General features: G+C 30.6%; 2 protein-coding genes across 8 annotated transcripts in view; both read right to left on the bottom strand.

The window, feature by feature from the left end:
• Nucleotides 1-2311, bottom strand: part of LOC127086373 (uncharacterized) — a 21561-nt gene extending 19250 nt beyond the window's left edge. For 2 of the 7 annotated variants that reach the window (XM_051027127.1, XM_051027129.1), the window contains exons 1-2: nucleotides 1936-2311; nucleotides 763-830 (exon numbers count right to left, since the gene is read on the bottom strand). The gene's annotated coding sequence lies outside the window, so the exon portion shown is untranslated. Of the gene's footprint in view, nucleotides 1-762; nucleotides 831-1615; nucleotides 1743-1935 lie in introns of all 7 variants that reach the window. The other 5 variants (XM_051027130.1, XM_051027132.1, XM_051027131.1 and 2 more) reach the window with 5 other exon arrangements.
• LOC127082041 (uncharacterized) overlaps nucleotides 1-16204 on the bottom strand; it is a 16381-nt gene extending 177 nt beyond the window's left edge. The window contains exons 1-16 of the mRNA XM_051022263.1: nucleotides 16064-16204; nucleotides 15686-15953; nucleotides 15509-15599; nucleotides 15225-15352; nucleotides 15050-15143; nucleotides 14798-14936; nucleotides 14558-14715; nucleotides 14352-14472; nucleotides 14098-14268; nucleotides 13931-13990; nucleotides 13703-13837; nucleotides 1616-1696; nucleotides 926-1028; nucleotides 774-830; nucleotides 292-375; nucleotides 8-66 (exon numbers count right to left, since the gene is read on the bottom strand). Coding sequence (XP_050878220.1) covers nucleotides 8-66; nucleotides 292-375; nucleotides 774-830; nucleotides 926-1028; nucleotides 1616-1696; nucleotides 13703-13837; nucleotides 13931-13990; nucleotides 14098-14268; nucleotides 14352-14472; nucleotides 14558-14715; nucleotides 14798-14936; nucleotides 15050-15143; nucleotides 15225-15352; nucleotides 15509-15599; nucleotides 15686-15953; nucleotides 16064-16204 — 1890 coding nt within the window. The remainder of the gene's footprint in view (nucleotides 1-7; nucleotides 67-291; nucleotides 376-773; nucleotides 831-925; nucleotides 1029-1615; nucleotides 1697-13702; nucleotides 13838-13930; nucleotides 13991-14097; nucleotides 14269-14351; nucleotides 14473-14557; nucleotides 14716-14797; nucleotides 14937-15049; nucleotides 15144-15224; nucleotides 15353-15508; nucleotides 15600-15685; nucleotides 15954-16063) is intronic.

The following is a 16204-nucleotide window of genomic DNA, read 5'->3' as shown; positions in this document are numbered from 1 at the left end:
GATTTACTCCAATATTAAAAGTAAGAGAACAAACCAAAGCAACGAAAAACACAGCAAACACTACATCTGTATCAATTCAAACCACCAAATAACTATTAGATATCCAAGAAAATTATACATAGAAAAAGTATTGTCAATATATCTAAAACATAGCTATAGGAAGTTCACGTTTTATTTATACTCACTTATACAATTTTACAGTCATAAAGAAGTTGGTAGAACTTAATGACACAGAGGTTTCAAGTGCATATTGCTAATCTAATGTTAAGGGTATAGAATACTAAACCATACACTCCAAAATCTTAATACACATATTAGTTGTATTAGTAGGCTTCTTGCCTCCATTAACTTTTATCTCTAATCTAATATCTATAACTGAAAGTATTTATTAATATAAAATAAAAATAGTAATTTATATATGGTTAAACTATTCTAGCTAATATTATTTATATGGTAATTTATAAAAATAGCATTCTTCTTGGCACCATGTTGTTTGTTTGATGATTATTTTAATGTAGTTCAAATAATTCACAAAGTTATAAGGAAATTCATCTAGTTGATGCAACTCCATTGAAGGTCATTCTTTCAAATGCTTCTTAGTCAGAAATGTAGTAGTATTTTCCTAAAGAAGTTAGTTAAAACTTCCATACATGTTAACAATTATAAGACAAATCAGGGTTGCCAAAAAAGTTAACTAATCCATCCTGGGCTTTCACTAGAGATATTATATACACATAAAGAGAAAAGTACAAGAAAACTTACTTTTAAAAGACTAGTATGCAGTATCGTTATGGATGAATATGTTGGAGGAGAACTCAAGTCTTCATCAACTAATACACAAAGCCAACAAATATATTAGTTAGTATATTTTCAACTTTAAGACACTATTATCTTAATATTAAAGAAATTAAATAATATTATATACAAACATTTACTTCACTCCCACCACCTTCAAAGTTAACAATCAACCATGCTTCATAGTAAACAAGTAAAGAATCACACAAACCCTCTAAAAGGGAAAAAAATCTCTAAGTATTGAATATGTGATACACTAAAAATCCCACAGATTTTTTCTACTCCAACATAAATCTCCACTAAAAATTCAAAGCAACCCACAAACACATGAAATTTGGAAATAGAAAATTAACATCTCATGATATAGTTGTACTCTTCTAATCAACATTGTTAATGAATCATAAAATGGTATAATATCTAATCAACTTATTCAACCTTGATAAACTTCTCTCCACTTTCAATATCGAAATTATGAAATAGTTAAATCTATAAAATAGTTAAATACCATCAATGTATTTCCAAGGTAAAAGCACAAAAATCAAGCAACAAAGATGTAAAATTTTCTATAAAATATGATGACTAAGTTTTAGATTAAGACCAACACCATAACTTCCGAATTTCCAATCCATCAAGAAACACAAGAGTAGCCTTAATTCCAACACAAATCAACAACACCAAATTTGGTCACACATTCCTAACCAAGTCTAAGGCAACATGAAATCTATCACACCAAACAACTTAGACATAGCATTATTGCAAGTTTACAACCATGTTCAGAAAAAGGTCTCAACAGGACACCTGAAGAGAAATCACAACAAACCTTTCTTACTTGCAATTTCCCTCTAAATTTTGCCCAGAATATCTTGTACATTGTGAGCAGTATATCATAACCAAGTAATTTCTATACATTTAGTGCAATGATGTACCTATTTAAAATATACCTGAGTCTGAAATAAAATGAATTGAGCGAGGGAAGAAGGAAGAAATATTAGGAATTCAAAAAAAAATTCAATAGAAATTTAGGGTTCCCAAGTCTCTACAATTACCCAACAACAACATAAATATTTCTCATTGAAATTGAGTAGAAATGTATTGTTCCAGACTAAAATTATTACACAAGAATTGGGAAATCAGTCATACCTATTATCCACTCTGACTTTGTAAATCATGTGATTCCTAGTTTCGAAGATATGGCGATGGTTGTTATTCCCCCTTGAGTCAAGTCGACCTTTGCTCCATATAAGATGGTGATGAAGGTTGAATGACGAAGGTTTTGGGGAATCTAGTTAGAATATGAGGTCTTAGATCTATCGTAGGTTTGTATGGTTCGATTTTGAGGTGTGGGCAATAGATAGGCTACACGAGACTTAGGAAAGTTAACAATGGAGAGAAAAGATGAAAATAAGTGAGATCAAACGAGAGGAATGAGACCGATTTTGAGGAGGAGGAAGATGAAAGCTAAGTTCAATCCCTAATTTCTCATTTAGATATGTTTTTTTTTTCTGAGTTAATTATTTTTTGATAAATTGCTATTAGTTTAGGCGAAAAAAAATAACATGTTTTAAATCTTTTAAACGAAAAAAAAATGAGTTTTGGTTTTTATTTTATACAATTTCTATTTTATTTTGTAAAGATTAAAAACAAAATTACCAATTTAAACAAATACTAGTTTAACCGTTTCAATGTTAGCTAGAAAAGGCCTAATTTTTAGTATGCTTTAACTTCTTTTTCCATTTTTTAATTTAAAACAAAGTTGTATATATTTTTATTTATTTGCATTAAAATAATAGAACAATAAAACATATAATTTATTTTCTTAACACCGTGCATTTACATTGATATATATTAAAATAATTTTTTTATGAAAAATTATTTAAATTATATATCTTATTTAGTTTTTATTTTAAACTCTTTAACACAAACAAACTTAATTTTTGAAATTTATCATCTTATATGCTATTCTCTATGATTTGCAAAACATAAATACTATAACCTTTTAAATTTTTATTTTTTAATAACTTTTTTATTGAAAATGGAAAGGCGAATAATATATATATAAGGGTAATGCTAAGAACCAAATGATATATCTTAAATAAATAAATAAGAAAGAGAAAAAAAATATATTTTATAAAATTTCAAATGTATCTGGCCGCTTAGATTGTAGTTTCGCAAGCTAAAATATATAAGCTACGATTACTAAGATGAATCTATTAAATAAGAAAAGACCACACTTATGTTTTGTGGTCTAATACATCTATGACATTGTTTAAAACCTATAGACTACGGTTTTGTTATGCCAAGACTTTCAAAACTGTTGCTGAAAGTGAATAAGCTATGATTTTAATTAAAATATTAAAAAACAGGCAACGCATACAAAACTGCAACCTATTACATCTTTTGGCTACACTTTTTTTGCCGTTGTCTATTTATCCGTTGCCTAAAGTCAAAAATGTTGTAGTGAGGGGTTAGAGGAATTCTTAATCTTTCCTAAAGATATAAAGGATATGATCGTTGGAACCCGGTGGTTGGACCTAGGGTTACTACAAGTTTGGTGCACGTAAGTATATTTCATTACGGTACATTCATTGTTTTGTATAAAAATAATTTTCCATGTGTTTTTTGTATTTTGTTTAATCATTTAGGTACTTTCGCTGTATTTGTATAGAATTAAATAAATCGAATAATTATGGATTGTTGGATCCAGTTAGAGTACGGTTTATAGGTAATTCTACAAAAAAATATTGAAGAATACTTAACATCACAGATAGCGCGTGGGCGAAAAGAATGTTACTTAGCAGTATTCATCAATAAGTGATTAATTTTAAAGTTATAGTTTCTCTATTGTAGTTAATTTTTATGTTTTACAAAATACTAATTATATATACTTGTATTGTTCATTCAAAGAACATTATCAATTGATCATCATATCTCTTCGAACGAATATGGTAACTACATTATGTTCGTTACACTATCCACTTGAACCTATGATGAAACAAATTATTACTAGGTAACTTTATGTTTATGAGACTTTTAGTAATATTTCCTTTGACTTTGTAATTATCTTAGCGAGTAATATTTCTAAATTATTTTCAATATACAGGGTTGGGGAGAGACATTGTAGGTTGAACAACTCTAGAAAAAAGTTTGCATTTTGTGAGTCCGAGGTAAGTGAATTAATTGTGACATTCACCTATATATATTCATGAAATGTATGGTTATATATTCATGAAATGTTTAAGTTTGTAGAGTAGGAAACAAGTCGAGGGATACGATTGTGGGTATTATGTAATGAAACACATGTTTAATATCGTCTCTGCCGACATTGTTGATTTGTGGAATCATGTATATATAATATCATGAAATGCTTACAATAATATATCAATGTTAAAATAATTTTCTATAATTCAAATCACGCGATATTCAATTTTTTCACTTGTTTACGTAGACGTTTAAAGATAGGACACCTTTCTCTCCCGATGACTTAGACGACGTCCGTAGACGTTGGACATTTATTTTCAATACGTCGGTTGAAAAATGAATGGTACTGTATGACTTCGTCTTTGATGGTTGTAAATACATTTTTATTACTTCATTTGATATTTTATAAATATTTAACTAATATATGTATAATATATAGGTAAAAAAATACATGTTTGTAATATATGAAAAAATCAAAAAAATTAAAAATTTAATCACTATTATTTATATCAAGAAAGTATCACAATATCCTATATCCATGGTGGAAGCTTCGTATATCTTATAGAAGTGGAGATTTCCAAGAAAATTACATATTTTTAGATGGAGGCTTATTTTGAACAAAACTTAAAAAAAAAAATCTTGTCAATCGAGGAGTAATGGAAGGTTCTCATAATCTAGTTTGCCCATTTTATTGTGATGCAAATGAGAATGCAATGCACTTGTTACTCATTTGCGGAGGAACATGAACAATTGGCTCGGATTGCAAGACCTAGAAGAAACAGCTTTTGAAGTTGGCCACCAAATGACTTTCGGCCATTTGCTCAACAAGAAAATCAAGAACGTGAACTAAAATGATATGATAGGATAGAAAGTTAAAACTCTAAACTAAGAAAAACAATAAAACTAACTAATACAAATAATTAAACATTCATTTTTCATTCATTAGATGATTTCTAATGTGTCAAACACATTATATATATATATATATATATATATATATATATATATATATATATATATATATATATATATATATATATATATATATATATATATATATATATATATATATATATATATATATATATATATATATAATACTAATGGATAATTAATTAAAAATTCAATAATATTTAAAGATCATAAGAATATTTTAAAAACATTAGAAAATAAAATAACAATTTTAGTTCTAATTTAATATTTAATCTATAACTCTATCGTATACTCTATCATAATACTTGTACAAGCCTTTCATCCAATTAGGTCATTGGTCTTGTATGATATAAAAGCAAACCAAAAGTTTATAAGCTGTCAAGATTCTTTAGATCCATGATTATGGATGATTTAAAATCCATCAGAATTGACATATAGGTAATATATACCCAGTTGTAGTTTTCGACCAGAAAAACTAGTTGTACTTATAATGATATAGTAATATAAAGTACGCCATTAGCGATGCGAAGCTTGAACATGTGGGAGATTCACGGGATGAATGACATATTTAATTTACTAGTGGTATTTAAGATAAGCCAACTAATCCAAAATCTGAACTTCAAGCTCGACTTAAATTTTTAAGGTACATAATAAAATTAAAAACCCAACTAGTAATAATATACTATTAAATTTACGATGACAGACCAATCCAGCAAATCTGGTTTTTATTAAGAAATCCTATGTACAGGGTTACAACATTTTATTATATATATATAAAAAAAAAGTCATTGATATAAAAAAATCATTGTCACAATGGTTTGTCTCTTGTTCTGGACCGTTCACAAGGTCATGCATAAAGGTTAAATTGCAGACACCACGAGGAAAAATGCAAGTAGAGAAGGAGAGACAACTTTGAAGGGGAAGCTCGAGAGACTTATCCTCAGATTTTGCGATAACGAAAAGGTGGAGGAATCTCGATTGAAGTCTTTCTTTTGGTTATAACGGTAACTATGATAAACTTTAATATATCTAGAATCCTCATAGATGGGGGAGTTCATGTGATATCCTGCATTATTTTTCGAGAAGTTCGGGCTGAAGGGGAAAAACTGTCACCTTACGAAAGATTTGACCTACATGCCTTTAACAACACAAATAATCTCCTTTGGGATTACGTCGTACTAATGGTCACCCTTGGAGAAGGAAGAACACTAGGACGATCAATTTGTAATTTTTGGTAGTTTCCAATGAGAGCGTTTTAAGTAGATATTTTATGATGACATTGGACCTGATGGCCTCTCTAGTCCACCTAAAGATGATATACGATAACGTTCAAGACGAACCAGTGACGATATGTGTCGATTTGTCCGAAGTCCGGAGGATACACAAAACCTTGCAGTGTGACAAAGACAGGGATGGTGAAGAAAACACAGTGGAGGTCAACACGACCTCCCTCAACAAACAATTGGGAGAGATGGTGATCGACCACCAAAGGGAAAGACTGAAGTCCACCAAGATATGGCATAAATGATTATAAATTGACAATTTCATGAGACAACTACGAATGACCATGACACACCACACTAAGATGTTGGGAGATCAATAAGTAGTGACTATCACTACAAGAAAAAATAAAATTAGTCAGGTAAATTTGCTGGGTGAACTTCACCTCGCAAAAAAATGACGTTTGATGAATGAAATTCACCTCGAAAGTCATTTCTCCAAATAAAAAATAATAAAAAATTATTAAATATATCACCTCGCAATGCACTTGAAAGAAAATGAATTTTTTTAAAACAATATTTGAGAGGTGTTATTCACCTCGCAAGGTTTTTTTTCAAAATTCAAATTTTCGGTGTTATGACAAGTCATTTCAATGTAGAATTTGGCAGAGTTGTATCAGACATTGCGAGGTGCGTTCCTCCTAACAATGCTTACATGCATTACGATGTGTCAAGCATCCAACCACAATTGACATTGCAAGTTTACACACATCCTTCAAAAGCTCAATGAAAATGTTAACATTGCAAGTTTACACACATCCTTCAAAAGCTCAATGAAAATGTTAACATTGCGACATGGAAATTACTCAGCAAACTAGGTGCGTAGAATTCAAGAATCAGCCCAACGATCATAAAGACAACATGATGTATTTATTCAATATTTCCCTTATTAAGTTTCCTCACACACTCATTTCATCATCTCACCTTTCTTCTTCCTCATCCATAAGCACACAAAAACTACCCTTTTTTACAGAAGCACACATAAATTTTCTTCCCTTTCTCTAAAATTCTCTCAACTTCTCCATTCCAGTATCAGGCTTTTGATTTACGGTTCAGTGTTATTATAAGATACACACTTCATTTCTAATTTTTTTCTTATCAATATTAATGTTTGTAAAAATATATATGCATGTTAGTGTTTAAATAATCATGAGTAGTTTATATAACTATTTCTATTTTTTAGTTAGTGTTTATTATATATGTATTTGATATAGTTGACCAAAATTCTCAATTTGGTCAATTTATTAAAATCTTTTTGCGATTATAATGGCGACAATGTTGTAAACATGCAATCTGGATTATTATAAGTACTATCGTAGTTGGATGTATGGTCGAATGTAACCTGGACGACGCAGACTTAAACCACATTTTAAAGAAGTTAACGGGTTTATTATATTTGCATTTGCTCAAGAATGTTGTCAAAGAGAATGAGGAGTAAGATGTTCATGTCTTAAATGTGGATGTAGATGTATAATCAATGATCCAAAAAAACTAGAAAACCATTTGAAGAGAAAGGGTTTTATGAGAAATTATTGGGTTTGGATATCAAACGGAGAAGAACTGTCGAGTAATGTACTAGAGACTAATAATACATAAGCTTCAAGCAGTCGATTACATAAGAAATATGATGAACAATTTAATCTAATCGAATATATGATTGGTGATGCTTTTGGGGTGAACGTGACCTACGATGAGCAACAAGATTTTGACGAGGAACAATTGCCGAATGAGAAAGCACAAATTTTTTATCAGTTGTTGACAAGAATAAATACGCCATTGTTTGAGGGTTCGTCAGACTCTAAGTTATCAATGTGTGTGAGATTATTGGTTGCGAAGTAAAATTGGAATATTCCTAATCAATTTTTGAAATTCTTTACTCAAATTATGTTGGACGCGACTCATAAGAAAGACAATTTGCCTACAAGTTTTTATGATGCAAAGAGGTTGGTGTCGAAGTTGGATTTAGAAGTAAGAAAGATTTATTGTTGCATTGGAGGTTGCATGTTTTTTCATGACAGTGAATTTGGTACTAACGATGGGGCGTTGAAGGAATGTAAGTTTTGTAAGAGTCCAAGGTATCAAGTTCGTAGTAAAGCAATTGAACATAAATAAAAATGTGTAACAGTAAAATCCATGTTTTATCTACCGATAATACCAAGGTTGCAGAGAATTTTTTTCTTCGATGTATAATGCTAATCAAATGACATGGCATCATATAAAAAAATTAGTTCAGGAACGATGCGACATCCATCTGATGGTGAGACATAAAAGCACTTTGGTCGGATGCATCCTGAATTTGCTGCGGAACCCAGAAATGTCAGACTTGGGTTATGCTCTGATGGTTTCACTCCATATGTTCAAATGTCAGCAATTGGATGTTCTTGTTGGTCAAATATTGTTACCCCTTATAACCTCCCTCCTGAGATGTGCATGACAAAACCTTACATCTTGTTGACTTGCCTCATTCTAGGACCGTCGAGTCAAAAATCAGGAATTAATGTGTATTTACATCCCTTAATTGATAATTTAAAGAGTTTGTGGATTGGAGAATGGACTTATGACATAACTCTTAAACAAAACTTTAATATGTGAGCTGTTTTGATATGGACAATTAATGACTTTTCTGCATATGCTATGTTGTCTGGCCAGGGTACACATGGTAAAATGGGATGTCCCTATTGGATACAGTACACAAAGGTGTTTACATTGCAAAAAGGAGGGAAAAGTTTGTGGTCTGTCATTGTAGATTCATACCATAAAACCATGTCTTTAGAAGAAATAAGAATGCTTTTAACAAAGGTGAACAAGTAATCGGTCAGCCTCCCCCCGTTTGACATTTTGGTTGAAGTATGGAACATGGTGTGTTATCTACCAAAATTCACAGACTATGGAAAAGCATGCAAAATTCTAGGATACAGGGACACACACAATTAGATAAAAAAAGTATTTTTTGGGACCTCTCATATTGGAAATTTATTTTTTTGCGACATAATCTTGATGTTATGCACATTGAGAAGATTTTTTTTATAATATTTTTAACACAATGATGGATGTCTATGGCAAGACAAAAGATAACAAGAAGGCTAGAATGAATATGGATATTTTGTGTATTCAAAAAGACTTGGAGTTGAAGATTCAACCAAATGGGAAATTATTAGAATCCAAGGATAATTATAGTCTAACTCCTCAAGAAGCTAAGACAGCGTGTCTATGGTTAAATGAATTGAGAAGGTATGATGGTTACGTTTCTAACTTGGCAAGGTGTGTTGACGTAAACATTGGGAAGTTGCATGGAATGAAAAGTCATGATTTCCATGTTTTCATGGAACGATTGCTTCCAATTGCCTTCAGCTCATTACCGGGACATTTGCTTAGTCCATGACAGAAATTAGTCAATTTCTTAGACATATTTGTGTGTCAACTTTAAGAGTGGATGCCATGATTAAGTAGGACCAAAATATTCCTTTCATTCTCTGCAAGTTGGAATAAGTTTTGCCCCCTTGTTTTTTCAATTCTCTGGAACATCTCCCTATACATCTTGCATATGAAGCTTGGATTGGCAGTCCAGTTCAATATCGGTAGATGTATCCGTTTGAAAGATTCATGGGTGATTCAAAGAGATTAGTGAAAAAAAAGCTAAAGTTGAGGGATCAATATGTGCACATTACTTGCATCGGGAAACATCATATTTTTGCTCTTATTATTTCAATCACATGATGTTAACTCCAGCAATCATAAGGAATTGAGTTAATGTTATAGAAAAGAAGTCAATTTACCTTATCATTGTTCGATCTTTATGGTCATCATACTGGAAAGAAGAATGTGCATTGGCTGACCAAAAAGGAATTGCCATCTGCTCATGTTTATATCTTGATTAATTGTGTTGAAGTTAAACCATACCTTGAGTAAGTATACCAAGTGCATATTTATTTTAGACATATTGGATATAATCTTATTACCTTCTAACTTACTTTTAATGTGCTTCGATTCAGGGCATTTAATACCTACTATGTTCAAACCACCGGTGAACAACCAACAACCACTCACATACATGCTTATTTTCCATAATGGTTTAGGCAAAGTGGCATGCAATGTTACACCGTTTCCATAAATACTCCATTTGAGAAACTTGTCTGAAGGCCATATTTAATGTGTGAACAAATGACACACATACTTTATAAACGGATATAAATTTCACACTCGAACATGAACAAAATGGAAGGAAACCATAATTAGTGGTGTATTTGCAAAAGGAGTTACAGATGATGGTGAAGATGACTTCTATGGTGTCATTATACACATTTATGAGTTGATATACAACTATTTGGACTTGGAAAACAAAGTTGTCTTGTTTTATTATGATTGGTATGATCCATCTGCTAGAGGCACAAAAATAAATGAAAAACATAACATTGTAGAGATTCGAATGGACCGAATGTACAAACATTATGACCCTTTTATCATGGCGTATTTTGTAAGAAAATTTATTATGTCCCTTATCCTTCAATCAACGAGTTAAGCGTGGCTGGTGTGTTGTAATCAAATCAATACCATTAGGTCATACAGAAACTGGAGATATTATAGAAGACGTTGCTTACCAAGTTGGTGAAATTTCAAAAATTAATGATGTGATTGAAGTTGAACAAGTTACAAGTTTGTGTGATAATGTGGTTGAGGGTCAGCAAGTAGATGCTTCTTTTTATTGTCAGCAAATAATGTGGATGGTGATGACGAAGAGTTTGAATCCGAAGAGAATGTTGAATCAGATTACGAGGATACATAATCTGAATATATCGTTTTTTTAATTTATTGTATATATATCAAACCCTTGGTATGCTCAAATAAAATGATATTTTACTTATAATATATGTTATTGCATTGATTTATTAAGTATTTTATATTTTTTTCTTTTAATTAGACAAAATGTCACCCCATCCTGATAAAGGTAAAGGTAAGGCACGCCACACGGGGGTAACTATACTTGAGATGCCTCCTTCTTCTATGCATTGTTCTTTGCTTCAGTCTAATCAGGAGGCTTAGCCGGCTACGAGCACTTCTCCACCTCCTACATCTTTCACTTCATTACTAACCACACAAGATTACCTACTAGATTTTATACCAACTACATCATCCCATCAAATATCCCCACCATACAAGCAGTCTCACTACACCAAAAAAGATATTTAATAGTGTTTTCTTAAACTTTTAATAACACTTAAAAGCTATTAAAGATTCTCTAATTATGATAGCTCTTTTAAAGCTCTATTAAAGGAATAAGTTTAAGATACCGCTCTCTAAAAAATACTATGGTAGGCTAGTTTTGTGTGTCCATTCTTTGACAAGATTTAATAGAGCTTTTATTAAAGCGCTATTATTAGCCCTATTTTTAATAGCATTTTATAATAAAATGGTATTATTGACCTATATTTATTAGCATTTTTTCCATAAAATTATATTAAAAGCCTCTATTTTTCTTGCTAGCAAATGATTTTTTTTTTAACTCAATACTATACCAAATTAATATCCTCATAAAACTAGCACACAGTAGACACGTACACATATTATAGAATTTGCAAACTAGCACACAGTAGACACGTACACATATTATAGAATTTGCAGCTCATAATGGATCTAAATTGTTTAATATGTACTAGTGGGATACCCGTGCTATCGCACGGGTTCCGTCGGAATTTATATTATATGATTGTCACTATTACTTTTCAAATCTATATATATTTATTAAGTTCATTAATATTTATATAATTAAAAATATATTGCATAAACAATTTTTTTATAAAATATGCGAGTGAACATTTTTTTGTTGTCAAATTAATGAATCATTTAGTATGTGAGAAACATTTGTGTGAAAATGTTGGATAAAATAAAAGGGCAGATTTATATAGCTATTCTGGACAAATAGCATAATAAACTTTTGTTCGAAAAGTATTCTGGATCTTAAAACTAAAATGAATTTAAAACTAAAATAAATTGAAATTTGAAACATTCTTAAATAAAAAAAACAATAGAAATTTCAACCATAGTCCAATTATTCAAAGTAAAAAAATTGCTATCAAAAGTTAACAAACATCTGTGTCTTTGGCCGAATGAGGATCAAGTAGTCTCATTCAATTGAATTGTGTGTGACCACATGATGGCTAGCATGCCTGCATGACAAACAAATACAATTCATGAGTTTAAGTGAATGTCTCATAAGATGAAAAGTAAAATAACATTAGTAGCATAAAGCATTAGAAGGATGTTCATACAAAAGAACCATTTGACTCATATACAGTAAGCATGATAATTTATTTAATTTCATATAGTTGAGGTAAGCAAAAAAGTTATTGAATAAAGTAGAAAGTAATTAAATTGTTGTCAAAATATAATAAGATAAAAAGCTTACCGGTTAACCAAGTGCTTCGAAGACCTCCTTGTACACATTAATAATTAGTTTTTGTTACATTAATAATTGGTAAGCCTATTCAATATATTATGTGGTATTGGTTTTCTAATTATATATATAAGACATTATTATAATATAAAGTTATGATTAATGGTACATAGGTAGACTAAAAGACACACTTAAAAAGTAAAAAAAGCATTCATAACTCATTATAATCTTAGCATTGTAAAACGCAGAAGCATTGGAAAACATGAAAAGTTTTTGTGTGCATTAGAAGTAATATTGACACATGCAAAACCTTATAGTGACACTTATTTTATATTCTCATCATTCAATACTACAACATAGCTACACTACCTATAAGACACATTGTAATATCACATCAAACTTTCACTTTTTACAAACAATGGGCTAATCTACTTTAAATATCCAATAGAAGATTTAAAGACTAAGCAAGTAAGATAAAAAATATATACTCCCTCTGACCTTATAAAAAAAATTTAATTACTTATAAAAAATTTATTTTAAAATTTGCTAAAGTATAAAGAATATTTAAAAATATGTAAAGTTATACTAAAAAATTTAATTACTTATAAAAAAAATTATTTTAAAATTTGCTAAAGTATAAAGAATATTTAAAAATATGTAAAGTTATACTAAAAAATTTGCTAAAGTTCAAACGGATGAAAATGACATTTTTTAATATCCTGGCCATAGAAAAAATAATAATTTATTACTCTGTAGTTTTATAGACTATTAAATGTTGCTACAACAAAATACTGTTACAACAGTGCTTCAATTATAAAACTTGATCCTAAAATGTGTCTCACATAAGAGATATATTATTTCCATGATGAGAATCAGGATTTAATCCAAACAACTATAACATTATTTCTGATATTTTTGTTTGAAGAACCAAAAACATCATAATTGAAACGCATAAGATAGACAAAAAATCAACTTTCAAATAGTTTGGATTGTCTTGAAACATTTGTCGATTTAAAACTAAAATATAACAAAATCAAAACTATGAAATTCCATGAAATATTACAAATAACTCAATCATCATCTATCGACCATCTTCCTTTTTTACAGGTTTCATCGTCTTCGTAGAGGAAAGTTGAACACTTTCAACATCTTCTGACGCTTCAGGATTTATACGTTTACAGGGGGTCATCACAGAATTCGCAGCATTGGGGTCGAAATCAGCAAATACAGATAAAGGTTCCTGAAAATCATGTGTGTCTTCAATTAGATATTGAAAGCAGGAATATATGACAACTAATTCGATATAAGATATAAAATATAAAATATAACTTACCGATAAACTCTTCATATCATCTTGTGAGGAAGCCAATGAAATTGGAATTTTCGATACATCCTGCAGAGAGATAATGGAATTATTAGGGTATTTTTGTTAACTCAAATCAGAATTAAGATACAAATCAATGAGATTGAAACATTTGCCAATAATATGTTAATACATACCTCATGAGACTTGAAGGTGTCCTTAACTTTCTTACGTGAATCTTCATCGTCTTCAAAGCTAATAACCGAAAGACGATTAAATTTCGGTTGAAAAACAGCTCTAATTGCCAACTCCTTCTTCAACATAGCATCAAGACCAAAAGGGAATTCTAACGGATTGTCTTCACCGGCCTAAATTTCAGCAAAAAATATACATATTAACAAAATATATTATTAGCAATTTCTTGTACAACATTTGAAGACACTCATATTACCTCCACTAATTCATTTTTCATCTGTAGAGCAGATTTTCCAATTAACTTGAAACAGTCACTATCCCAAAAGACGAAACGGGACTTGAATTTACCATCAACTCCCAACACTTCAAGCTTGTACCTATATATAAATCCCATTTAAATAGATTGAACCCAATTTATAACTCCCATTGAAACAGTTTCATAACACAACGATGAATGAATACCTTGGCACGGGTTCAGAACTTATGTGATTTGCATAGCACTTAAGTTTGCCATCTTTTATAGCGACGCTCTTGGTACATTCGGCACAACCATCGTAATACCAACCGGAATTACCAACTTCAAACTTCTCCAACTTCGCTATGGTGACACATGTTGTTTCCTGTAAAATGAATTTTCACTTATATTATATAAATAACATAAAGATTAAGAACAGATTAAAGTTTCATGTGCAGCCTGCATACTTGTTTAAGCATCGCGATCTCAGCCAAACTAATGACTTCGGCCTTCCATATAAATTTATCAAAATCGGAATACTGTGAGGTTTGAGTTGTTTCAACTTGCAAACTTGATGAAGAAAGCTTTGGCAGTTCAGCATTTAGGCTGCGAGTCATTATATAAAAGAATCAATATAGAGTAAAATTCTATCACCATGTACGACATTGTACGAAAAAATCATAAGGGAAATCTGATACGCCAAGATGTTTGTGAAATACCTATCCTTCAGCTTCTTAATTTCAACATTACTAATATCATTAATGATCAGCTTTGTGCCACTCCAAGCATTGGATACATTTAAAGGAAAACCTCCTTCAACACCAACTAAATATCAACATAATGAAGCAAATACATTGGGTATTTAAATTATCAACAGAACACGATAACGTTTACCTTTCGCAGCCTTTATCCTTGCGTTTTGTAATAGAACAACAATGTTCACATCTTCCCCATGGTTCTTGTAGTATTCATAAAATTGCAATGCAAAATTACCCCATAGTGTACACTGCACGACAATTTTGCTACCAATAAAAAAAGCAAAGATGTTGTGGTTCAATTACACCACAACAAACAAAAGCAAAACACTTTATGATTTTTAACAGAATGGAAACCAACAAAAAGGAAACGAATACAATGTAAATAGTTTTTTGAGTATACGAACTCAAATGTTTTCATACCTCATGTCAGTAATCATAAACACAAACTTGCTTTTGTTGTTATCTGAGTTTATCTGAGTCTGCAGAATTTCAGTAACTCCTCCAACTACGTCTTCAAAAGTTTGATTAACAATGTAAGCATACATACAAGATAATCCAAATAAAATAGGTGAATAATATATATAAATATCAACGTACCAACCAATACATTAGGCTGAAATTTTCCATCAACAATGGACGCCAAACCAAGAATGTTGAAATAATCTATAGGAATCTCCGGGAGCTCTGTTTTCTTAACATAAGTTGAACCACAAAATACCAACTTGTATCCATGAGTAGTAGACTTAAAGGAGAAATCGTTGTTTGAGACTTTAAAGTTCTGCATGATATATGAAGCTCCTACGGCAAGATCACCCACATATTTCGACACCAGATGGGATGGTACAATTGCTTGTATCATATCCAGCTTTTAATCATAAAAAATAAAAATGTGCCAAATTTGTTTCAGATAATCATTAACTATATAGAAATAAGTACGAAAATTAAAACATAAACAACTAACAGTGAAAATAATACCTTAGAATCAAGCAAAATTAGTTCAAGGTGTTCTTTGTTTGACGAACTTCTCACAGTCCAGAGATGTCTACAACGAACAACAATCTTCCACAAATCTTTAGAATCGTTAATGTCCATCACGAATTCAATCGGTCGCGCCAT

This window comes from Lathyrus oleraceus, chromosome 5, assembly GCF_024323335.1.
Source record: "Lathyrus oleraceus cultivar Zhongwan6 chromosome 5, CAAS_Psat_ZW6_1.0, whole genome shotgun sequence".
Classification (NCBI taxonomy): Eukaryota; Viridiplantae; Streptophyta; class Magnoliopsida; order Fabales; family Fabaceae; genus Lathyrus; species Lathyrus oleraceus.
The sequence above is the reverse complement of the archived record's forward strand: the minus strand, read 5'-3'. Positions and strand labels throughout refer to the sequence as shown.